The sequence below is a fragment of the Hippichthys cyanospilos genome, chromosome 18 (assembly GCF_059441005.1).
Source record: "Hippichthys cyanospilos isolate Australia breed blue-spotted pipefish chromosome 18, RoL_Hcya_1.0, whole genome shotgun sequence".
In the NCBI taxonomy this organism is placed as follows: domain Eukaryota; kingdom Metazoa; phylum Chordata; class Actinopteri; order Syngnathiformes; family Syngnathidae; genus Hippichthys; species Hippichthys cyanospilos.
Genome location: NC_142386.1, coordinates 11558537 through 11583406, shown reverse-complemented (window position 1 = coordinate 11583406; position 24870 = coordinate 11558537). Strand labels below are relative to the sequence as shown.

At 41.1% G+C, this 24870-nt stretch overlaps 4 protein-coding genes across 7 annotated transcripts in view; 1 reads left to right on the top strand and 3 right to left on the bottom strand.

The window, feature by feature from the left end:
- bicdl2l (bicaudal-D-related protein 2-like) overlaps positions 1 to 2407 on the top strand; it is a 6505-nt gene extending 4098 nt beyond the window's left edge. The window contains exon 6 of the mRNA XM_088440966.1: positions 1862 to 2407. Coding sequence (XP_088297092.1) covers positions 1862 to 2203 — 342 coding nt within the window. The 3' untranslated portion in view covers positions 2204 to 2407. The remainder of the gene's footprint in view (positions 1 to 1861) is intronic.
- abhd11 (abhydrolase domain containing 11) lies at positions 2225 to 24870 on the bottom strand. Of its 4 annotated transcripts, none has more exons than XM_088440970.1 (7): positions 24735 to 24870; positions 11118 to 11213; positions 10497 to 10635; positions 9563 to 9736; positions 9322 to 9492; positions 7462 to 7643; positions 2225 to 6044 (listed from the first exon to the last, which is right to left on the bottom strand). In XM_088440970.1, the coding sequence occupies exons 1-7, from the start codon at positions 24737 to 24739 to the stop codon at positions 5909 to 5911; spliced, it is 903 nt and encodes a 300-aa protein (XP_088297096.1). In that variant the 5' UTR covers positions 24740 to 24870; the 3' UTR covers positions 2225 to 5908. The 4 variants fall into 4 exon arrangements, with proteins under 4 accessions (XP_088297096.1, XP_088297097.1, XP_088297094.1 ...); XM_088440971.1 differs by lacking the exon at positions 24735 to 24870 and adding an exon at positions 11318 to 11333 and having other exon boundaries at positions 9563 to 9740; XM_088440968.1 differs by lacking the exon at positions 24735 to 24870 and having other exon boundaries at positions 2225 to 5763; positions 5886 to 6044; positions 11118 to 11308.
- On the bottom strand, positions 18181 to 19982 carry LOC148408973 (claudin-3-like). The gene has a single exon (XM_088441730.1). It carries the CDS (start codon positions 19832 to 19834, stop codon positions 19190 to 19192), a length of 645 nt encoding a protein of 214 aa, XP_088297856.1. The 5' UTR covers positions 19835 to 19982; the 3' UTR covers positions 18181 to 19189.
- On the bottom strand, positions 21541 to 23300 carry cldn3d (claudin 3d). The gene has a single exon (XM_088441728.1). It carries the CDS (start codon positions 23036 to 23038, stop codon positions 22364 to 22366), a length of 675 nt encoding a protein of 224 aa, XP_088297854.1. The 5' UTR covers positions 23039 to 23300; the 3' UTR covers positions 21541 to 22363.

Sequence of the window (24870 nt, the reverse complement as noted above, 5' to 3'; positions counted from 1 at the left end):
AAATCCTAAATGTTGAAATAGCTTGCTCGCTTCCCCATTATAATGTTGGACAAACATCAAAACAAGTAGCCACTTTGGCGGTAGAAGGTTTTGACCTGACACCAGTATTTTACCCATCTGATAATTTGCTTCACCTAACCTCAAGGCACTTTTCAGGAAAACAAACAAAACAAAACAAACCTTTCTTGATCTAACAGTGTCACCACTGTGGACTAAAACATTTTCAAACGCTTTGCATTGGGCAACTATTTTCAAAACAATGCGGGTACTGAGTAATGACACTATTTGTGACACAACATGAACTTCACCAACTCTACCAAATTTGGAATAAGTGCACAATTGGTCCTATTTCTGATTGTTAAAAATAATGAATTCATTTGGAATCGAAATCCAGGGAGAAAATCGGCAACCAGCTGTAGTATTGAAGACTTGATCTAGGCCAGCAGAAAACGTCCGGGTGGCGACTTTCCCACATGTGCCTAATGGCTAACGTGACACGTTCCCAAAGGCGTGCGCTTCATGCACAAATGCGGGCGTCTCACATTATCCCCAAATTGTTTGGCTGTTAGAAACGCCCAGCTACGCCTTCTTCAAAAGTGCAAGGCGTGAGCGATAATTAGAGGCGGCCTTGGGTGGGGGATCACAAATGAAGGAAAAATTGCTTCTTCAAAATAATGAAGATGTTATTAGTGGTGGCTTGAGAAAGTTTTGTCCTAGGTGTCAGATGGCTGAGTTGGGGGTTGTTCACACTACGGAGAACATATCAGGAACGGACCATGTAAACCACCATGAGGTTAACTTTACTTGGAAGCTGGTCAAACTCACAGCTTTTTTTTTTAATGTTGCTGTATTATGGAGGCCAGGGGTCCACAACACTGATCCGTGGATCAACTGGTACCAGAATACAAATTAATTTGTGTCAGAAAGATATTTTATTTTGAAAAACCTTTTATTTTGAAAACCAGATCCTCTGGGACTCGTTTCAGTCACTTAAGCGCCAGATTTTACTTAGAAAGTAGCAAAACGAGAAAGGAACAGATGTCTTCGAAGAAATTCTTTAGGAAGGGGAAAAGGTCCAGTGAAGAGATAGGAACAGAGACGACAGCTTGACTCTGGTCTAGCACACCAAACATTTTGGTCAATTGTAACTTAAATATAGGAAAAATATGGAATAGAAGAGCACGTCAAGAACAGTGACGAGAAAGCATCCTTGAGTCAACAATGGTATTAAGAATTCATGTAAGAAGAAAGTTTTTTTTTTTTTAAATCTTAAGAACAGAAGATACTGAAATTTAGAAATATGATAATATAAGAACAAGCAAGACATAACATACAAAACTAGAGGAGTAAGAAACATTGAGATGAATATCATTAACAGATTCTGAACTCTTTAGGTGCCAGTTTAATAAAATAAGCTGTAAAAGTTGCTTGGTGCTATCTTGCTACTACGGGACTTAAAGGGTTAAAGAAAATTACCAGAATATCATAAAAAAAACATTGTGAAAATAAAAATATTTAGTTTTCGATTTACCAGCCTCTCCAGTTCCCATTGTTTGAAGAGGCTTTTTTATTGGTGACTCATGCTTTGATGATCTAATGTTACTAATTTGCATATTTATGTAAGGACATGGTGCCAGCGCTCTATTGTTATGTAATGTGCATTGTTTTATCATGACATTAACACAAGCACAATTTAAGTTTTGATCCCTGCTCAGACTGAGCCCCACAGCACCGCCTGGTGCCGTAGATGTGCAATTACAAGTTCCACCCGACACGTTCAATCCATCTGATGAGTTTGTGTCCTGGCAAGCCTTGAAGCTGGGTCTATTTAGCTCTGCCATTGCGCTTGTCGTTTGTTCAGGAGGACATGCAGCTGCTTTTGCATCAGCAGCTGCTGCTGCAGCAACAGGTGGAGCAGAGCCAGAAGAAAACATCCCGCATGGGCATCCTGCGGAGGAACAAGGCACCCTTGCAGCGTCCCGCCAACTTCCCGGTGGCGCCCGGCCCGGCCTCGCCCGCGTCGCCGGACTCGCCCACGCACAGTCCCACCCACAATTTCTTCGGCCGTCCTCAGCTGTCGCCCGCCTCGCCCGCCCAACCCACCTGGAGAGACAAGTGGAAGAGGGGCAACGGGGGGCGACCCTCGATGGAGGCGCCCCAGCGTCGGGAGGATGACGGATTCCAGGTGGTCTCGCTCGACTGACCCGCAAAAAGACTGCCAACATGCGTACCAACTTGATTTTATTACATGGGGATGGATCATAAGCAGCGGTTCAACAATAATAAATACCAAGATAAGGACAACAGTTATTTGAGTGCATCTTACATGATATCTATTTATGGATTTGATGTGATTGTTTGCTTTGGTTGTTCGTCTGATTGTAAATAAACAATATAAGCCGCCGCATTCACTGCGACTCCACCTTCACCACATTATTGCGATATAGACAGAATACATTTTTTTTTTACATTCACAATATATAAATATGTATAGCTACATCAGGAACGTAGGCATGCGCAAGAACAAAAGAGTAATGGACGCCTGTTGAGTTTTCTATCATGACTGATTTGAAAGTAGAAATGGGAGCATGCTCCCTTGCGGACGCTGTTTCGACTGACTTGAGCCAGCTGTCCATCAAAATGAGGCACTGGAGAGTTGCCGTGACGATAGGGCTGCACAAATATTAATCACGATTATTTTGGTCGATATTGAGATCGCGATTATTAATCATGTTTGGTCAAACATGTCTTAAACAAGCAGTATATAAACAAGGCTTGAAGCCTTGATAGTTACAAATAATAACTTTTAAATAATAATATCAATAAACTAAATTTATAAAGTAAATAATTAAAACAAATGGCACATAGGGCAACACAGCTAACTTATTTGCTGAGTGCAAACCACTCAAAAAAATGATACTACTTAAAACAAAGCACATTGTTTACTTTTGAGAACATTTTAATCAAGTTGCAGTCAAATTAGCAGTCATTTTCGGTTATTTCAAACCAAATTTATTCGGATTGTCGACAACATCTCACACTGGTAAATAATATTTAAGGGTGAGAAAAGCTGAGGCAATTGGGAAACATTGCCCTCTAGTGGTAGGATGACAAAGTGCTTGATTTGACATGTCGCGTAGCCAACTTTTTAAATGGTAAATTTGCAGAGAATTAGCTTCATTAATTGTGGCAGCCAATACCGCGATCACAATTAGACTTTCATTAAGTGTGCAGCCCTATGTGACGACAACACGTCTTAGTTTGGAAAATTCTATCAGTTGGTACTTGTAAGCAAGTGGCAGCGGATACTAGTACACAATCATTAAACGGTAAAAACATCACAGGAATACATTTGTTTTTTAGCTTCAAGTAGATAAGGTTCCAAAAAGCTTGGCAGGAACGACTTAACTTTCTCTCATGTCGATTCCTTGATTCCAATTTACCGTAAATTCCGGACAATAAGCCACAACCGTTCCCTGTTTTGAACCCTGGAGCTTATGACGTGAAGCAATTTACCACATTTTCATGAACATAAGACACACTTAAATTTGATCCAAAATGGACATCTTATAATGTGGCCAATTCCAAAATCTGTAAACGTTGTGGTGTGACTGATGAGCACTATGACTTGCTTATTGGCAGCGTCTCCTGCCGAAACACTGTTCATAAAGAGGAAAGGCAGACGTGACTGAGGACGGCATGTGGATGTTAAAGGGGGATGGGTGCGCATCACTTTCTTCTTCAAAGCTAGTGTAATGTTCCTGTGTGAACAAGGATAGACTTCGGCCATTGGTTCAGTCTGCTTGCTTCTTTTAATGAAAGTAACGCGGTAACAACCTCAGCTAATACGAGCTGATGTTAGCTGCGACAGGCACTGGCTGCTAACAGCCAGCTTACTTTCGTCCTCTAGCTTGTGCTAGCACCATAATATATTTACCGTAAAACATGTCAGATATGTAAAAAAAAAAAAAAGTGCTTCAAAACTCGGTTTATGTCGCTGACAGATAAAATCTGCGAATGTCGTTGACAAAAGTAAAAACCAATTTTTTTAAGTTACGTTTTATAGGATGGCACCCATGTTTTTGGCCTGGATTTTTGTACTACCAAAAAAGTTTGTGTCTTATGCCTTTACTGGGCACAGTGGCCAATTTCATCCGATAGTCTAAAATAGGCAAAAAATGGCCTTAACTGGGCAAGATTTTAGACCAGTGGTTCTCAATTATAAATGAATACATGTCCACAGAAAAATATTCAACCTAAAGTGTCCTCTTTTGGGATCATAGTAGAAATCTCTTCCCAAAAATAAATCATTAACTTGATAGGTAATAAGATGTAACTAGTTGGGTCGAACCGTTCGAGTACGGGGGAAGAATCTAGATTTTTAAAATAATGATATTGAATAACCTACAGAACATAAAATTTGTTTTCCTGAAACATTTAATTCAATAAATATTTTTAAAGAATTTTTTTCATGCATGTTTGTTTGATTTTAACTCTCAAGTAACCCCCTGGAGTTCCTTCAAGTACCCCCAGGGGAATCCGTACCCCCATTTGAGAACCACTGGTTTAGACTATGGGCCGAAAGCGGCCGCTGTGACCAGTAAAGGGTTAAATTTGGGAAATCGTGGTGTACCATGTCGGCATGTGCAAAACCATAAACTAGCGTGCATGCATGCTACCGTATGTTTTAAACTAGTGCACAATAATACGGTGTGACGCATGTTTCCATTAAATACAGAAACAACTCCCATAGCTGAGACCGCGCCTTTAACATAGTGTGCCTTTATGGTCATAAAAAACATAGTATGTGTTTGTTTAATTTTTTTTATGGAATTTAAAAAAAATATGGATACATTTTGCATCTTTAGTTGAGTTTAATGAGCAAAGGAAAGAGGTAAGATCAAAAGCAATCTCTGTAGTGCGGAGGGTTTAAGCTTGTCATCAAATTTGCCTGGATGCTGTGTAACTACAGTAGTTACAATAAGAGCCACAGCACCACTTGGTGCTGCAGATGAGCAATTACACTAAGCAGCATTTGGCACTTGGGCAGAGATTTAAAAAAAAAAAAAGTGTTAAGTGTGTTAAAAAGGTAAATAGAAGTTTTAAAATGTCATTAGTGTGAGGTCTTTCTTTGTAAATATAACATTTAACAACATGGAGATTCTCCACTTAAAATGAAACGGCGAATAAATGTACAAATGGATTCTTTTTAAAATTATAAGAATTATAATATATTAATATATTCTTATTAATCAGGTGTGTTTTGAAGTCCGGAATTTACGGTTGTTTTTAAATCACTACACATTAGCAAAGACAATAATTGGAGGACTCATTTTTAATACACTTTGATGCACAGTAAAATTTCATCAGATTATTTGATTAATAGACAGAATAAATAACAGAATCTTTTCTAAAAATATTTAATAGTGACAACCCTAAGGTAGACCCTCATGTACCAAGGAAAGGAGTATTATACTCGTATGTGAAGCACATAAACTGTCACAGATATTCAGATATAGCGGCAGTACTAAATCGTTCGCACCCTTGCTATGTTGCAGATGGGGTGTTTTTTTTTTTTTTTTTAAATAGGTTCTGACTCTATAGGTAAGTCCCGATCAGGAGTTGCGCTCCTTGAGTATGGTGTAGTAGCACAATGTGCCACCGCACCCCTGGCAGCACTGAGCCCTCCGCAGCATCCTCATCACCAACAGGAGGAGGAAGAGTTGAGGCTGACGTTCACCTCATGTAGAGCACTTCAGCCGGCTAATGTTCGTTGTTGTAACGTCACAAACACGAAAAAAATATCTTGATGCGCTGCTCGAATGTGTTGCAGCGTTGTGTATGTTCCGTAGCATACAGCGGTTGATAGCCCGTGACCTTCTCACCTTGTGGCAGCTGGGTAAGTAGTCTAGGATCGCAGAAAGGCGACGACGGAACTGATGAAGTCCAACGGCTTGTCAGCATGGATCCAGTGGCCGGCATCTGGGATGTACTGGATGTCAGCGCAAGGAAACAGCCTCTTGATCTCCGGGAAGTCTTCTGAGCTGCTTGGTTGCACGCACAAAATCACGCTAATTAACGTATAAATCAAAAAGTAAAGGATACTTAGTTATCCAAACTCCTAAGCTAACCATTTGAAGGATCAGCATCTATCTGCTGTGATTATTACAACTGCAAGCATTTTGGGGTATGTCTCGATCAATTTGTCATATCTACAGCCTGAAAGGTTTTGCATAGTCTACTTTTCAAAAATGCTCAGCTCAGGAAAATATAAAATGTAGTTTGGGCTGCACGATTACAGCCAAAACAATGGCAGTATTTTGGTCAATATTGAAATCACGATTATTCATCATGTTTGGTCAAACATGTCTATTTACTGCCATTTTTCTTAAACAAGCAGTATATAAAGAAGTCTTTCCGGCTTGATAGTTACAAATAATACATTAAAATTAATTAAGTAAATAATTAAAAAAATTATCATACAGGGTAACCCAGCTAACTTGCTGAGTGCAAACCAATGATAAAAAATGAAGCCTACTTATAACCAAGCACATGATTTATTTTTAGCCAATTTTAACTAATTAGCAGTCAGAACGTCATTTTCTGTCATTTCAAATTGAATTTATTCCAATTTTTTGCCAATTGGATTTTTCAAAATGAGTCAATTAATAGCCAGCACTGTATATATTAGAAATCAGTTGAGAAACTCAACGTCATTTCACATTGGTAAATAATGTATTAGGGTGAGAAAAGCAGAGACTTTTGTCATGCAAACACATGGGAAACATTGCCTCCTGGTGGTAAGATGACAAAGTGCCTGATTTGAAGTGTAGTGTAGCCTGCTTCTTAAATGTTAAAATCACCAAAAATGAATTAATAATGGCAGCCAATATTTTGATCACGGTTAAAATTCGATTATTTGTGCAGTCCTAGATGTAGTGTTTGTGAACTGCAGTTTACAGATCTTTCCTTTTTTCCCTGAAAAGTCCAAAGTTCAACTAAGGGCTAATACCTTTGCAAAACACTGTAAATGGAGAGGCAGACAACGAATGGAAGGGTGGCAGAAACAAGAAAGATCAACAGCGGGAAAAGGAGCTAAAGATAAAGGGAGAAAGAGATAGATTGGTAGCGCAAGAAGAGTAATGAGAGCCGAAAAGATGAAAAAATGCAAGGTGGACACAAGGTCCAAAGAAAGGTAGAGATCGAAAAAACCTACAGAGAAATAAAGAGGTACAGATAGATAGAAAGCTAATAATAGAAAAATAGAAGAACAGAGCATTAATGAGACGTAAACGGACAGACATACAAAACTCAGACAGGAAGAGAGCGATAAGGCAAGAGAGGGTGAGATAACAAAATTCGAGACAAACAAATAGAGCTGGTGGAAAAGGGCCCTGGACAGAGAATGGCGGAGATGGAAAGTGAGCATGCCGGCCAAGCCGGGTGGACGATGCGCCGCACCTGATGTAGGCAGAAGTGGATCCGCCCAGGAAGAGTGTGGGGCCGCGATAGGCGGAGCTAAATTGAGGGAAGCTCATGATGTCGTGGAGATGAGCAGAGATGGCGTCCAGGTTGATCCTCCAGACGTAACTGCCGTTAAGCTCCACCAAATTGGTGAGCAGGAACTGGCGCACTGAGCGCTCCTGAAAGGCAAAAGTCGCCGTCAAAAGGCGGCTCTCATCTTTTCAGAGTCTGATTAGGGTATGCAAGCACGTCCGCGTATCCATTAATTCTAGTCATCGAAGCAAGGAATATGAATTTTCAGTGGTGTTGCACCATTGGAGTTGGCGGACTAAAACGTTGGCTCATAATCCCATTTCAGGAAATGCGATAGACTGGTATGTATTTATTTGTTTCCAAGTATTGATATCACTTATTAGTTGGGATGGGACGAGATTACGTACCTTGCAAGATTTTTCATCCTGCACAGGGCAAGATTTTCATTATTTGTTGGGGGGCCTGTTGTTCACAATGGAATACACAGGAGAATGTGCCCAGCATGGCAGTAAAACACGCCACCAAATGTGGTGAGAAGGCTTCAAAATAAATCTTAGCATACGGCCCAAAATATAAAACAAGACAGCGTAGTTCTGAAAACACATTTAATTGCCAATTCAGGGAAAATATAGACTTAGTTCCGCTGAAATTTTATTGTACCCGTTAAGAACATTTAACGCAGGATCTAGCATAAATTAGCTGCAAGCTAGCAGCGCTCAGGTGCCCTCTGAGATCAGTTGATTACCATTCAGAGGCACTTTAATAGATAAAAAATGACTTCCCAATTTAATGCTGACGTCCCGACACAGTTGCACTGGCTAATAATCATTGTTGAGCATAAGTTGAAATGTGTTATTTGGCCTGTGTTTGTTATTTATCACCAAACACACCCCAAAAAGTAAATATTTTATTTTTATCCAAATACCAAAACACTCAATAGAGAAGCAACCTTACGAGAGAAATGCAGGAGGTACTACATCCTTTCAAATCAGCTGTGATTTTTTAAATTTTTCAGTAGAAGAGATAAATGGTAAAATATTGGTTTGTAAACACTGCCCCCCCCAAAAAAAGAAAACACTGCTACCACCAAAGCCAACACGAGCTGCATGCATTTTGTTGAACGAACTGAGCTGTCGCTGAAAAATGAGCTTGTAACAAAAGTGATTCTCCTCTTTGATTTTGTAAGATAGGGTTCATTTTCTTGATGTCTTTGAAAACTGGAAAACTTCTATTGAGGTTTACTTTATATTACAAATGTATACAAAATGTTGTCTCCTCTTGTTTTTGTGAAGCCAATCTCGTAAAAGTTTTTGTCGTCTCTTGGTATTTGTGAATCATCCCGTGCTTAATTAGTGGTTAAGGAGATTTTTGGAGTGAGATGGTGTAAAAATGTTTCATTTAAAAGCTCTCGTTTTATCTTGACATATCGTACAGCATGTTTCCTGAACATCACAGATCTGCAAAATGTCCAAGGTTTTTTTGTTTTAATCTTACATCATTGTTTGAGATAAACATCTGAATTAGGGCAAGGACATTCGCGGGTAAAAACTTTGGTGTTTTATTCGACGATCGCATTTTTTAGGGGGCTTAAAGATGCACAAATTTCAAAGCACTCTGTTTTGTTTACTTAATAAAAAGTGGCTCGTAGACGTTTGTGTCTTCCGTTCATATTGTCTTTGTATGAGCACAGGATAAAATTTGAAACAAAAAATGAAGGTAGCTCACTGGGTCATTAGCACAGCTCAAAAGTTCAATGAAGACTTCATGTAAATTGATGACTTTTATAGTAAATACAGTTTTCCAAATGGAACACCGAATGCTGACCTTGACGCTTCGTCGCAGCTGGTCTTCGGCCATGCGCCTGGCCGTTGAGCGCGGCAGCTCGCCGGAGATTTCCACGTTGCGCATGGCGTCGATGTAAAAGCTGAAGTCGCTTGTGCCGCTGCTCTGACTCGGGCTGACATCCACCACCACAAGCCGCTCCACCAGCGGCGGCTGCAAAATGATTCCTTTAAATCCACCATAGGGACAGCCGAGATGGACGTCCGCGTGCGTTCGTTCCCACCTGCATGAGGGCGGCGGTCATGGCCGTCTTGCCGCCCATGCTGTGTCCAATTAGGACGCACTTATCGATGTGCAACTGAGCCAGAAGGTGCAACAGGTCGCCGCTCATGGCCTCGTACGTCAGCAGAGGGTGGTGGAGGCTGTTACCATGGTTACGGGCGTCAACGGTCAGCACCTGACTGGACAAATGGATGGTGAGGACGCTCAGCGCGAACACAGAGGCAAAGTACTTTGGGAATGAATGTCTAAGATTCTTAAAAGATAAGTAAAAATACGCCTCTGGGATTGAATGAGCTGAACCGTAAATGGAGATGGGAATACTTTTTCCTTGTTCCCCAGCATCAAATTTCATCAGCTGCTCAACACAGATACAGCTTCAGAAAAAAAGGTAAAGGTAATATTATTGGTAAAACAAAAAAAAAGAAGAAAATAACTGAACTGAACAATGAGCAACACACAAAAGAAACTTTTGATGAAAATGTGCTTTTTGGGTTACGTGAACTCATTAATTTTAATGGGATTTCATCGACGCTGCCTCACGACAATAAGGCCTTCATGTGGAGCTGAAAATTATGTCACAACCATGTGCGTGTGTGTTGTCAACAAAACCAACTTTTTATAGAAGGACCCACCAACATCAAATATGGTCAAAACTAATGCCTTGCTGTGATTTGCATTTTTTTTCTCCTAAAATGCAAATAAGCTATGGATCAGGGAAAAAATGGATGTGCTGGCAACCAAGTCAAGATGTTACTTTTTTTTCCCAGGTATCTCATATGCTTATATGTCTCAAAACGTTCAAGACATCAAACATGATTTCATGTGTGAGCAGATTCCTTTTAAATTTGAGTCATATGCAGCATAGACGCATGTTTTCATCATAGCAAGGCAAAGCCACAGTTTCCAAACAAGCACACATGCGTCTCCACGTTTACCTTGCGACCTGTCCGCTGCACCAGCGACTTGGCGATGGAATGGAAGTTGGATTTGCTCCCAAACAAGCCATGCAGGAACACCAGTGGCGAGCCGCTGTCTCCCTTGCCGTCAAACACGTCGTATGTCAGGTTAACCGTGCTGCGACCAGACAATATGTTATAAAGACCTCTGTTATATTGTTGCCACACGTCAACAACTCCATCAAGAAGCCTCTGGGAGATCATCACTCTCATCTGCCCATTCTCAAAAGCCAGAGGTCATCCTCAATGTTGTGTCGGTCTCCTGAAACTGGTCTGAGAATTTCGTCTTCTGCAATACAAACAATCTATATAGGCAGCGTACATTAACAAGCACGACAATGAATGCTCTTCCACAAGGTGACAGAAGGTCCACCTGTTGGACAGATGGATGGAGATGGGGTGGATGGAAGGTTCTGTATGACAAGATGTTTGGGCGGATCCTATGAGGGAAGTCATCTCTTGCTTGTAACGACGAAATAACATGACAACTACCTTCACACGCAATCAGTAGGATGTTTTCTGGCTAGGGTAAGGTTAGCAGCTAATCAGCTAACTAGCTCAATGGCTCCAGAGCAGATGACGGTTTGTAATGCAAGTTACCTGGCGCAGGCCGAGCTGGCGTTCCTCCGTCCGGCCGGCACTCGACACGACGTCCGACGTACACCTCCACTCGGAAGCAGAAGTGGACATTGCGTCCTGTGGACCAGACGACACAAAGCGTTCATGGTAGCGATGGGGCTTCCCTCAAAACCTTGGACTCGGCCTCAACTGGGCCACACGTCGCTAATTGCAATGATTACCCAAGCTAGCTTGAAGACTCATGCACAAAAGGGGCGGACCCAGAGAAAAAACGGGCCGTACGTCATTGCGTCACACGCAAAAGCCGGAAGAAGCGCAGTTAAACCAGCAGTGAGACAGACATGTTACTTGTAGTTTCTGTTCTGAATGCCCAGAAACTGTTGTGCATTTATTTTGGCATTGCCCATTTGTGAAAATTTTCTGGAAAAACCTCTGCTCTTTTATTACTGAAAATGTTACGAGTGACTTTTGTTTGTATTGGAAGAATGTTTTATTTGGTCTCCTGGAGTATAATGTACAGAAAAGTTTTCATATACATATAATTGGTCTCATTATTATCATGGCTAAATTTCATATTCATACATGTAAATTTACAGGCAAAAAGCCATGTTTTCTTGCTTTTAGAATATCATTTACTCATTATATCTATGCTGACATTCACTAATAAAAATATTTTGTTGAACATTCATGCAAAATCATACGCATGGTAAATGGAGAGTGCACTATATAGCGCTTTTATCTACACTATATGGTGCTCAAAGTGTTTTACAAAGACATTTACCAATTCATACGCATTCATATGCGTTTCTTTATTTATAAAGGTTCAGCTATTTTAGGTTATTTTGTCATACGCCCGTTAGCTGCCTAAAAAAACTTACTTTGAATTGCTGTATGTTCGGCTATTTTTTGTTGAATCTTGAGAGCTACCGTTCACTCGAATTGCTGATTTAGAAAACTAAAAGATGCACTGAGGCACTTCCATCTCATGTGCGACATGTGCAAATCAGGATTGTAGGACTTCTCTATCTTTACATGTGATTGTAAGCTGCCATCTGAGGCAATGAGAGTGATGTTTACTGTTATGAGGTCAATTTTAATATAGAATAGTCACCTTTTATTAACATGAACATGTCTCCCAGGCCTCAGGGACAAAGCAAGATGTAATATAGGTAAATAGGTTTGTCGTTGGGACAGACCCACTTCACAGAGAACAATACAGTACAGTTGATTTACTTCATGTAGCGTTAAACATTCAGATGACTGTTCACACACATGCACAAAGACACACACACACACACACATACACACTAATGGATAATTTCGAGTCTCGTTTGCTCGTATTTAAACTTCGGGAGGAAATCAAGCATAAAACCGATAGGTGGAAGCATGCAGAGAACATGCAGACCCCAAACAGAAAGGCCAGATCCAAAATTTGAACAAGATTCGATTAGGCTAACCCGTCGTCCATCATACCATCATTATAAAAATAAATGTCATCTGTTATTTTTTTAACTGTTATTGATCATATTACATGAAACTGACACACACATATAATATACCCACATGATAGTTTACATTTTAGAGTTAATGTTAAACAAAAATACGAATTGAATTGAGTAATAAATCATCTTCAGCAGAGTCTTTTTCCACTCTGTTTTTTGTAGCATCATTGTGGATTTTCTCTCAGGTCATTTCATTGTCAGCAGCCCGGCAGCCTGAAGCAAACACCAACTGATAAAATCGACTGGAATGAGAGGCAAACGTCTCTATTAAATGCCAAAACAACGTTTTTCTAAGTTTATCTTTGTGTCAATGACAAATTGAAATTGACATTGCTCAGCTGTTGCTTCTACAAACTTCTAGGTGGCGCCAGAGGGTAATACTGCTCTCATTCTGTATTGTGGGTAATTACACATACAGTAAAAGAAAAGTATCAGGGCTTTTTCAATAAGTGATGGACCTTGTTTTCCGTTTGCTATTGTGACATGATTGTGCGATGAAAGTAACTGCTCTTGTTTTCCTGCCTTGGAGGATGCAAACATTAGTTGCTACGGGAGACCATTCTGCTTGGATGACACGCGCTGTCACCATGGCGCTGCTAGAACTTGTGCAGGCCCAGGAGATCTCACGGTTAAACACTGGGCATGTGCAGGGCGTGATCCAAGCAGAGATATGTTGGACCACTTGTAAATGAGCTATGAGCCCTTTCGCCTGCAATGTAAAGTGTTAATTGTTTTAAACAAATCCAGTAAATGCTTTGGTGTGACTTTTTTTTGCGTGACAGAGAATTTCATTTAGAGCACATTTATACTTGAAAGATAACATTTGAAAGAATTCAACATCAATGTACCTTCAGACGGACTACAGCTTGTTAGAAAAAGATACTTTACAGTCCACCTCAAGGAACTCCTACAGCTCAAACATTTGAATAAATGCAAATGTCAAACCCTGATACTGGCCTGAATCAAAAGTTCTATTCAGCTGTTGTGTGTGCTGTGTGTAGTCGACGCAACTGTCAAAAACTAAAAACGGCAAAGTTTTTCATTTTATAGAAGGCAAAAATACAAAAAATATGAAGGATGACACGTTGCACGTGACTGTTGTTGTTCGCAATGTCTTGAGTTGTTTTTGCTGGCAAACAAATGGTGCTGAAGATAAGCTTGCTGTAGGTAGAGGTCGTAATCATGACCGTCATGATAATAATCATGCAAAGCCTAGTGTTTTGCACAAGTTGCAGGGGAGAGAGGTTAAGAAAACGGCTGATAACCTCCTTGATTCTTCTCTATCAGCTGTTGGACTTTGCAGCAGGCTCATCATCTCTTTTACCAGTCTTTGCCTGCTTGCTCCAACGCCATTCAGCCTTCGGAACCACAATGTTCACAACATGTGATGGACTCATGAGCACCACTGAGGCAGTTAAAAAAACTAGTGCTGATGGCAATCATATGTATTCCTTTTATTTGTATATTTTACATGTACTCATTTTACTAATACTTTTTTTTGCTCCTATATTCCGACGTATATTCGTTTTATTTTTATTCGATTAAAAGTAAACAATAATTACATTTGCGGTTAATGTTCATGTGATCAAACGCAGTGTATTAATCAAGGAGGGCCACGCAGGCTACACTGCTCAAAGAAAAAGCAAGGCGGGTGTGTGTGGGAGAGTGAAAAAAATGATTTTTTTTGTCTCTTATGAGAAAAGCATATACAGGTACTTGTGTAATCCAGCATTGTGTTCCAGCATGTGTCAAGTTCTAGCCAAGAAACGTGCAGGTAGCATGGTTAAGAAAAGAATAGTCACGCTTTATCAGAGAAGCTCAGCCTTAGAGGAAGTTGGCCAAAGAGTGATATTTTTGCCAAAGGTCTATAAACAGGCTTTGTTGAAAATGGTGAGTAATGGAAGGTTTGGGATAGGCCAGGGCTTTTGGCTGTGCTTGCAGGATGTTCCAGCAAGGAGGGGCAGGTCGCGTCCACCTGATGGACTCGCCTTGAATGGAGGAAACAAGGCAGACTGCGTCACATCAAGTTTCTTTCTTTGTGCACTACTCTCCGAGGGGAAATTGTTATTGATAAGATGTAACCATATAATCTTGGGCTGGATTGTCACGAAGCACCTTTTTCTCGTTGACTCATGCGCGGCTCGGTATGTTGTGGTGAGGACAACGCCCAGAATTCTGTCTTTTTATTGAACTTTGGAGATAAAGCTTGAGAGTGAGTCTTTTCTTAATTGTGCCTCATTGTACTTTATATTTCTTAACTGTTTATTCATTACCTTTTAAAGGAGATTAAACAAACACACAGGAATTTTATTAGGGGTGGATCACCCCTTTTTCTTTATTTTCATGACTATTTGAACAGACGTGGAACATTTATTATATATATATATATATATATATATATATATATATATATATATATATATATATATATACAGTCGGCCCCCGGCTTTTTGTCCCCCACTTACGAACAAACCTTTCGCCTTACACCTTACGTGAACGCTATTGGTCTTACAACGTCACAGTGACTGTCTCAGTCACGGTGTGTAAATATATTACCATTTAAGTGTAGTGTTTGTACAGCTAAAGGGAAAAACAGCTGACATGAAACTAAATGTGCAGATTGCAGGACAAAGAATTGTCATTGGTTTAAATGTGTTTTTTTTTAAATTAATTGTCAATACATTCCAACCGTTTAAAAAAAAGTGCGAATAAGTATCAGTCAGTCACGGAGATGCCAATATGATATTGGTCGATTAAGGTCACCCGGTCTCACTCACGGAGATGCTATTGGCCGGCGTCACACGTCAATCACAGAAGTGCCGATATGCTATTGGCCGAACGCCTTTATCTAGCTTGATGGAACAGCTGGTTGGGATGGAAGGAAGGAGAGAAAATGAGTGAAAAACGGAAGGGAGGAATGTTGTGAAGACTTTGCAAACTTTATCTGTTAGACATAGCTTCCAAAATTACTAGCAGCGGTAAAGGAAGAAATAAGAGGATGATGTTTTAGTATCTCCGTGATTAGCACCCTGACTGAAAGAGTTACTGTGACACTGTAAGACCAATAGCATATCTACTTCGCCGTGTTGACTTTGAGCGATGGTCTCTGCTCCCCTCCGCTTCCACCCAGCTCAAGTCACGTCATTCCAAAGGTAAAAGTCATTTTTCCTTTGTACTTATTATCTAATGCAAATTTGCAGTAGATTATGTCACTCAATTTTAATATATGTGTACAGTCGTGGTGTTTTTACCTAGGGCTTTTGCGCGCGTTGCACGCATTCACGAATTAACATGGGTTTGGATTGCCCGTTTTACGAGCAGTTCGAGATACGAGCGTACCCGCTGAACGGATTAAGTTCGTAACCCGGGGGCCCACTGTATATATATATATATATATATATATATATATATATATATATATATATATATATATATATATATATATATATATATATATATATATATATATATATATATATATATATATATATATATATATATATATATATATATATATATATAATAAATACAGAAATGTTTGGTGTCCCCAATTTGCGCAATAAAAACGACAAATTAAGTCCAAGGTTCAAACTGCATTAACAAGACGTTGAGCAAAAACCAACAAGAAATATTAGCAAATGTCACTGTAAATACGTATATGTACATGGCCCACAACTTGATGATAGGGAAGAAAAAAATCTTCCTCAAAGTAGACCTTTTGAGAACTACTGCGTCATTTAGAGCAATGGTGTCAAACCTATTTAAGCTTGCAGGCTACAAGCAGGAAAATCTATTCCCAAGAGGGCCTGATAAAATCATGGAATACGTTTACCTATGTAACTTTAAATTAAACTTAATCATGTCCAAAATAAAGCAAGTAGAACATCACCATTAATCATAAATATGAACATCACAATGAATCATAAAACATTTCAAGTTTTTCATTTATTAAAAAATTCAGCTCATTTTTGGACCACAAAATTATCTTGTGGGCTCGTTTAAACCTGTTTGTGGGACAGAGCCAGCCCCCCTGGGCTATATGTTTGACACCCCTGATTCAGCCGCTTCGTTTGTCAAATTATACAAGCTCATCTACGCACAGCCAACAGATCCAAAGCAGCATTATGTTTCATGCAGCTGCATGTGAAAAAAATTACAATAACTAGCCATTGTTAATGTGGAGTGACAGTAGCAATGAATTACTATAATAATGCAAATTTCCCAGACAAATGTGAATTGTCCACAAAGGTATGTGCAATGCAACTGCAATGGTGCAATTAGCAGACGGGCCTGTTAGACATTCAATATCAAGCGTATAATGGCAAATATATGTCCTTTGACATCTGATTCCAGTGCAGTGGGACAGACAGTCATATTTAGCTGTTTAATAGCAGAGATTATTAAGTTTAGAGGCAAATGCCAATTGGGAAACTAATAATTATGTTTGATTGTTTGTTATGTGTTAGCGCTGTCACTGTTTGTGTAAATCCACTCCAGCAATGATCACAATAGCAATGATAGCTGATGATTCTTATTACCATATAATATTACTTCCACCTTCCGACTAATTAGATTAACAACGACAGGCAAGTAGTCAGTTTCCGCAACTTTCCTCTCTCTAAAATGCACTTTTCTCTTTTATTCCCGCATGTGAATTAAATGTGCTAACAGTAATAAATAATCATACATAACAGAAAGCAAATAGTTCATTATCAACATAACACAAACCTTCGCATGTCCACAACACACAATAAAATGACACAAAATAAAATACAAAACAGTGTATGTAAACTCCAAATTAATACACACAAATAATACTCACATACACGTAAATGAATGAAAATACTGTCTATACTAAATATGTTACAATTGTGACTAATAATGCTCCTGATATGTTGCAGTCGCACAACTTTCATTCTCTGCGCATACTCTATATTTAGCTGCTCACACGAAAAGGTTTATTTTTCTATCTGGGTTGTTATAAATGTACAGAGAAATATTAATATTTTACATTTGGGCAACAGTTTTTCATATATTTGGTAATTAAATCCTGTCCTGTGAAATGACAATATCTCTTGTTCTACCCTTTTTAGTGCCACAGATGCACTTTATTTTTGTTTCATCTTATTTTATGCTATCGAATCGTTTTGAATCAAAAATCGTTCCCAATCGAAAATTGATTCTGAATCGAATTGGATACCCAAAAATTGGAATTGAACCGAACTGTGAGAAAGCCAAAGATTCCTATCCCTATTGTTTATGTATATGCAGATGTGCAATTTTAAAATGAAACTTTAAATTTTGTATACGAGGAATGGGTGATTTTTAAAAAAAAACTGCCTGACATTATTTTTGTTTCTTTCTTATTTTAGTTATAAATAATCTTTTTTTTTAAAGTAATCTTGTTTTCATTTCATTGTACCATGGACCTGTGAATGGGTTTGTGTGTAACACACAATTCCATCAAGCTAAATGGAATAACAATTTTCCGCTTCAACATGGCAACTATATTTCCTGTTTTTGAGGAGGTCACATCGTATCGTATTCGCGCTTTTCTTTTGGACACACCAACAAGAACAAGCTTTATTGAGCTGCTTTATTGATCTTACAAGTCAAGAACGACACTGGGGAAACATGTGTCATCACAGCCTTATACAACATGTGGGAAAATGTTCATTTCTTTAAACTTATTTCCTGTAATAGCACTTAACAGTAAAAAAAAAAAGTCACAACTAAAACTCACAGAAAAGTCACAACTAACACAATTTACATGACACTTGTGTTCTTACAATAAGTTACAAACCATATTATTATGATTAAGAACCAGCAATCATGGTGATAAAGACATGTGAAATATCAGGATTCAAGTCTGTGAATCAGTGAAACTGCAAGCGAGAGACCTGCCGCCATCGCACAGCATATTCGGTTTCGCTCCAGCTTCGAGCAAATATTACGCACACAAGAAGCAAATGCAAATGTAAAATGAGAACAGGCACACACAGTTTCAGTGAAATGCGACACCACTCAACACGCACATTCAACGTGCACGCTCGTCCAAATGAACGTAGCAGGAAGATTTTAACTTCATGTCGGAGTCTTAGTGAGAAGCCACACTGTGGGCTCACACACACTCATGCGCGCGCACACACAGACACACAAAAGTAAATCCGTGCTGTGGAAGAAGCAAGTGTAAAATGAGAGGCTGGTTTAAACCCAGTTTCAGCGAAACTTGACATCAACAAACACACACTTACACATACAGACAAACACATCCACACGGGCACACACACAGACACGCAAGAGAAAGAAATAATGGAGCTCAGGCCGAAAAAGGCCAAACATATCCTATGTGATCGTAAAATTACAAGAACATTTCTATCGTAAATATACCTGATGCAAAAGGGAAGGCATACACGGAAAACTTGAAATGATTTTTTTGTCCAACGGACCAGTCATGGATGATTTTTCAAAAAATTGGAATTTTTTCGTCAAATGATTTCATGCTTGACATGGTTAAAGCCAAGTAGGAAATTTTGAACTTCCCGTCATGTCTTTGTGAGGAAGCCGCGTTGTTGTCGCACAAATGCAGCTCTACACGTAGTCCTTCCGATCGTAGCCTGTGGCGTTACTGCGCGGCGCCGAGTAGGCCATCCTGGGGGGCTTGTAGCGCTGCTCTTTGGGAGGGCAGTTGCTGCACAGGATGGCGCCACCAATAAGGAGCAGGGCAGCGCCGCCCCAGCCCACGTAAAGCGAGGCGCCCAGCTCTCGCCGCTGCGGGTTGGTTAGGATGGGATTGTAGAAGTTTTGCACCACCACGTGGGCGGTCCAGCAGGCCGGGATGAGGACTAGGAGCCCGGCCAAGATAAAAAGGACACCGGCAGCGATCATCACCTTGGCCTTGGCCCCCTGGTCCTCCATGCAGTTGGTGCACTTGGCGCCGGCCATGGACACCAACGCCCCCAGGACGCCCAGGATGATGGCCACAATCATCATGGCACGCGCCGCCTGCAGATCCTGCGGCAGCGCCAGCATGGAGTCGTAGACCTTGCACTGCATCTGGCCCGTGCTCTGCGTCACGCAATTCATCCACAGGCCCTCCCAGATAGTCTGCGCCGTGATGATGTTGGCGCCCACGAAGGCCGTCACCTTCCACATGGGCAGCGCGCACGTCACGATGGACATCAGGAAGCCCAGCACGCCTAGGCAGATGCCCACCAGCTCCATGCCCATCGACATGGTCGCACCTCACCGAGACACTCCGAGACAGGCGCCAGGGGACGACTCGTCGCTGTTCCGAGGATGGAGTGTCAGCTTAGGTGAAAGCTCAGCCTTGCGAAGATGGATGATGGGTTGCGGTTGTGAGGCGGCGCCGTGGAAACACACGCACTTTATGCAACGGACGACCACACCCCTGTCTCACAGTTGCACCTGTGCACAGGGCGGGAAGACGGGGGATGGGCACCACCTGTGTGTGTGGCTTTGTGTGTGTTGGGGGTGGGTGAGAAGAGTGCTCACTGTGGACAACAAATAATTGCTTGAGAGGGAACCATAAATGAGAGACATAAAAACACAACTGCTCTTCATCCGTAACTTCACGCAGATACATTAACAAGCAGATACAGCGATTGCTTAGCTGGATCCACCGACTGACAGATAGATGATATATTATTTTTCCGAGGGAAATGAAAATGTGACGGTCAAAATGCTCGTCTCCCTCCGATTACACAAAGAATCCAAAAGGAGGAAAGAAGAGCGTTATCATGAAATATATAGAAGAAAATAGGGGAGTAGGCATTATGGATAAGAACAATTCAAAAAACAACAATCAGAACATTGTTGAGTTTGTCAGTATCAGCCAAAATAGTGCAAAATGAGAGAAACGTGGTATTTGACTTCTTAAATGTTGCATGTTGACGATATTACACAGTGTAAACCTTCAATTGAGCAAGATTATTAAAAAAAATGTCGCGGTTGATACAGCATTAGGTGTTTTTGAGTCTTTCTGCAAGCGTCATGTTCTGTGACAATCCTGCAATCTATAAAGTTGAAGGAGGACTTGAAAGAGATAGAAGTGTGATTCAAATCAGAAAGAAAAGCGAAGCTTCCGTATGTGCTAGGCGCTCCATGGCTGGTTGCTTTCTCAACAGCATCTGTGTTGGGAAAACAATCCCCAAGCTCAGGGACAAACTGGAAGAACCACTCCCAGTGTAAATATGAGCCTGCTCCCAATGCACACACACACGCACACAGGTAGCGTCATCCTTTTTTGGTGTCGATTCGGCTTGTCCAATCAGACAGCAACTCACTAGCACCGCAATAGTTTCTTCATCAACTCCGGTTGCGCTTCGAAACACGAAACACGCTTCGAAATACAAACTTCGTTTGGGCAAATTTGTACTTCCGCCTAGAATAAAAAAATTGACATCTGAGCACCGATGTCTTCTCATTTTTGAATGCACATGAAAAGATTGCTTTCCAAATGAAAAAGACATTTTGAAAAATTGACTGTTTTTGATATACTGTACAGTATGACATTTCCGCTTCTTTCAATGATCTTTGATTTAACTGGAATCTTGTCCAGGCGCCTACTGTTGCCAAGACCAACCCTCGATCGAGACCAGACTGTCTCAACAAGGAGGTCGAGACCGAGTTTAAACAGTGACGAAAAGGGGCTACCTAAAAGACAACAACACAACAGCAGACAGCACAAAAATAGGCAAACACACTAACGCTGATTGGATTTGTGTGTCCTGTTTTTCGAAGGTCAGTGGATAAGAGCAGATGGTCTTCAAGATAGCACCAATGTGTGTCAAGTGCAGCGTATGGGACTAAAATGACCTAAAACAACTGGCAATTATGTTTGTTTGTCGGCCGACATTTGAATAAGTGAGATGGCGCTCTTTGGTTTTGCGCTTTCGGCGCGAGGAAGTCCATTCAGCCACTATGGAAACAAATGTTGTTTATTCAGCTTCAAAATCGAGTACACGCTTCCAAGATGATTGACATTTTCACACAAATGGAAGAGAAATGTCAAATATTGTGGGACTACAAAGGCTTTTTGGCATGAGCAGATTGTAACTTGAAGACAAACGAGGTAATGAAAGTGATTTGCATCCTGAAAACACAGACAATAAATAGCTCAGTAGAAGCTGTTCAGTGAAATGTCCAAGTTTTGATGACCAAGCATTTCCAAAAAGATGCATTATTGGAAATGTATCGTAAACTATACCTAGATAATGAGTGTTAAAATCTCATTCAACAAAAATGTTTTTGAAGCATGTTTAATAAAAATCTTAAAGTATAGAAAAACAAGAGCACAAAATAACATTTAAGTGGACCATGTCTAGATGATTTTGCTTATGTTTGACATTTTGATCATTATTTTGCAAAAAAAGTTGATTGTGAATTTAAAATCATAAAATGATGTCTATTGATTCGTCATTTTACAACCACTCGGATTCCATTTCGTCAGGTCAGAGATAAGGTTCTTTTCTCCATGGAAACTACCAAGTAAGGACGGGTTGCGCACCCGCCATAAGTGTGTCCACACGTGCTACAAAGGTCCACAGTGCTCGAATAAATCCAAAAGGATCTTCGGACAGATCCGGAACATCACACCGGCTCCTCCAGCCAACTGTTTGGATCATATTCTTGGTTCTTCTGGCTGGTTCTGTGCTGAAAAGCAGTCGCGAGTGGATGTCATCACGAATGCCGGTCCGGACAAGAATGTGTGTCAAACAACAAGTGGGTGTGATGTCCCAGCGCTCACACGTAGTCCTTCCTGTTGTAGGAGCTCTGAGCGACGGACCTGGCGGGGGCAGCCGAGTAGGCCACGCGACTGAGCGGCGGCACGCCGTATCTGCCGGTCTTCTCCTCGCGAGGGGGACAGCTGCAGCACAGGATGGCTCCGCCGACCAGCAGCAGCAGCGCAGCGGCCCAACCCAGGTACAGCGCCGCCCCGATCTCCATCTTTTGTCCTGACAGGACCACGGGGCTGTAGAACTCCAGCACGATGGTGTTGGCCGACCAGGACACGGGAACGAGCTCGGCCAGCGCGGCCGCAATGAAGCCGGCGCCCGACGTGATGGTCACCCGGGCTTTGACGCCCTCATCCTCGATGCAGTTTGTGCACTTGGCACCCACTAAGGAGATGAGCAAGGCCAGAACGCCCAGGATAATGGAGACCACGGTAAGGGCACGGGCCGCCTGGAGATCCGCGGGCAGTGCCAGCATGGAGTCGTAGACCTTGCATTGCATTTGGCCGGTGCTCTGAAAAACGCAGCTCATCCACAGACCTTCCCAGTACACCTGCGCCGTTACAATATTAGCGCCAATAAATGCCGACACCCGCCACATGGGCAACGCGCAGCTCACTACGCTCAGAACCCATCCCAGCACCGCCACCGATACACCCGCCAGCTCAAGTCCAAAAGACGACATAATCACACTTTGGATGTTTCCGTTCTTCTACGGGGAATCTCTGATCTTGTCCTCGTTGTTGCTCGCCTGCTTGCTTCTGGTCCGGGTTCTGCGTCGGCTCTGATGTGGATTCCTTATCTGGATGCGCTTTTATTACTCAGGCATCCAACCCTCCGCGACGATGACATGTGCGGACCAATGAGGCCGTTGATGTCCTGGTTTACCACCTGGGCGTGAAGCTTCTGCCGTTCCTCAAACAAGCCAGTTACTTTATGGTTGAACCTTTCGCCCGTGGTAGCGACGGGCATGCGCTTTTATTGCTGTCACTGGCTAATGATCACCCAGTGGTCAGCTCCTTGCGTATTGATGACCGACCAGGCGGGACTTCTACGCTCACTTGTGTCTAAAAAGACACAAGTGGAGTCACTGTTTTGATTACTTGGGAGTGGCCAAAAAGAATTCAAAATACTTCACTGAGACGGGACTTTGATTTGGGAGTAAATGAGTAAATGTGAGTTGGTATACGCACAGTACGTCCTTACAGGTCATATCAATTGGCCAATAACAGTAAACTGATTTAATCAATCTTTTTTTTGAAGGTTGTTTAGGAGTTAAACAAAAACACTTCCCAATAGGGTCTTTCAGAACAGGGCACCCCAACCACTGGTTCATGGCCCTTTCAGGACTGGGCCACACAATAAGCCCCAATAAGCCCCAACCCCACCAATTCCATCCTTTCAAATACTGGTACCTTCTCAACAGCTGTATTAGTGAGTCTCTGTGATAATATGTTTGAGAATCATGATAATATGTAACTACCAGCCGATTGACCAGTCAATCAGAGTCCAGGATTTTCTTCTAACTTTTTGGAATGTGAAGTAAACAGAATCGCCTGTAGATGAAAGAAGTAGCTGTAAACGGAACACAATAGTATCAATGAACTGAAATGAAAGTAGAGTTAAACGATCAACTGATGAATTGGCACCATCTTTCGAAGATGTAGCTTTTTTTGACAAGAGTTCCTTCCCAACACTTGTGTCTCATGAGTGTCGTGAGAAAATAGAAAATGAAGCAGTCGTGCAGGTATGCTGTCAAAAAACAAGGCAAGATACAAACCTGTTGAATCATTTGCACAAGTAGCACCCAAGTGATGAAATGGAATTGACCAAAAGTGGAGCGGAGTTTGCACAGCCTGCCCACGTAAACATTAGCAAGCAGTTTAGCCGAGTCGTTCAGCTTCCCGACCAAAGCAATAATCAATCTAATCCTTTTAATTTGATCATTCACATTTGTAAGTAGGAATGATGTGACCACTGTATGTAGGATTATAACTTGAAAGATTCCTTTTTCACATTCACATTGTAAGAGGTAGTCAATATTCCGAAGTCGTCCATTTTAGTAAGTTACCATATTGAGTAAGTCACCACCTTGGTCGCCGGTCCGTGAAAGGAATATGCGTGTCCCAACTGGTCCGTGACACAAAAGAGTGGGGACCACTACTTTTAAAAAACTACTTTTTATATATGTCCTTTGCTATTTAATTACTTTAAATATTTTGTTGGTAAATGCGTTGAATGGTGACAATGTACCGTAACTTACTTGAATTGTCTCAGGTGACCCTTTGAGCTCTTTTGTTTTAAAATTCGTTTATGTGTTGTGTCAAGCACATCATGCTGCCTTGTGTCTGAAGTTGGCAGTAAATATAAAGCAGACTTGCCTCATCTTCTATCTTGAAGTGTTCATGAGGTGACTTGCGACTTGATTTGGACAGTTGAGTCCTACTGGAAAATCACGTGATGAGCATGAATCCCAGAACACGCATCAGATCTCACAACAGACTTCATTAATAATCT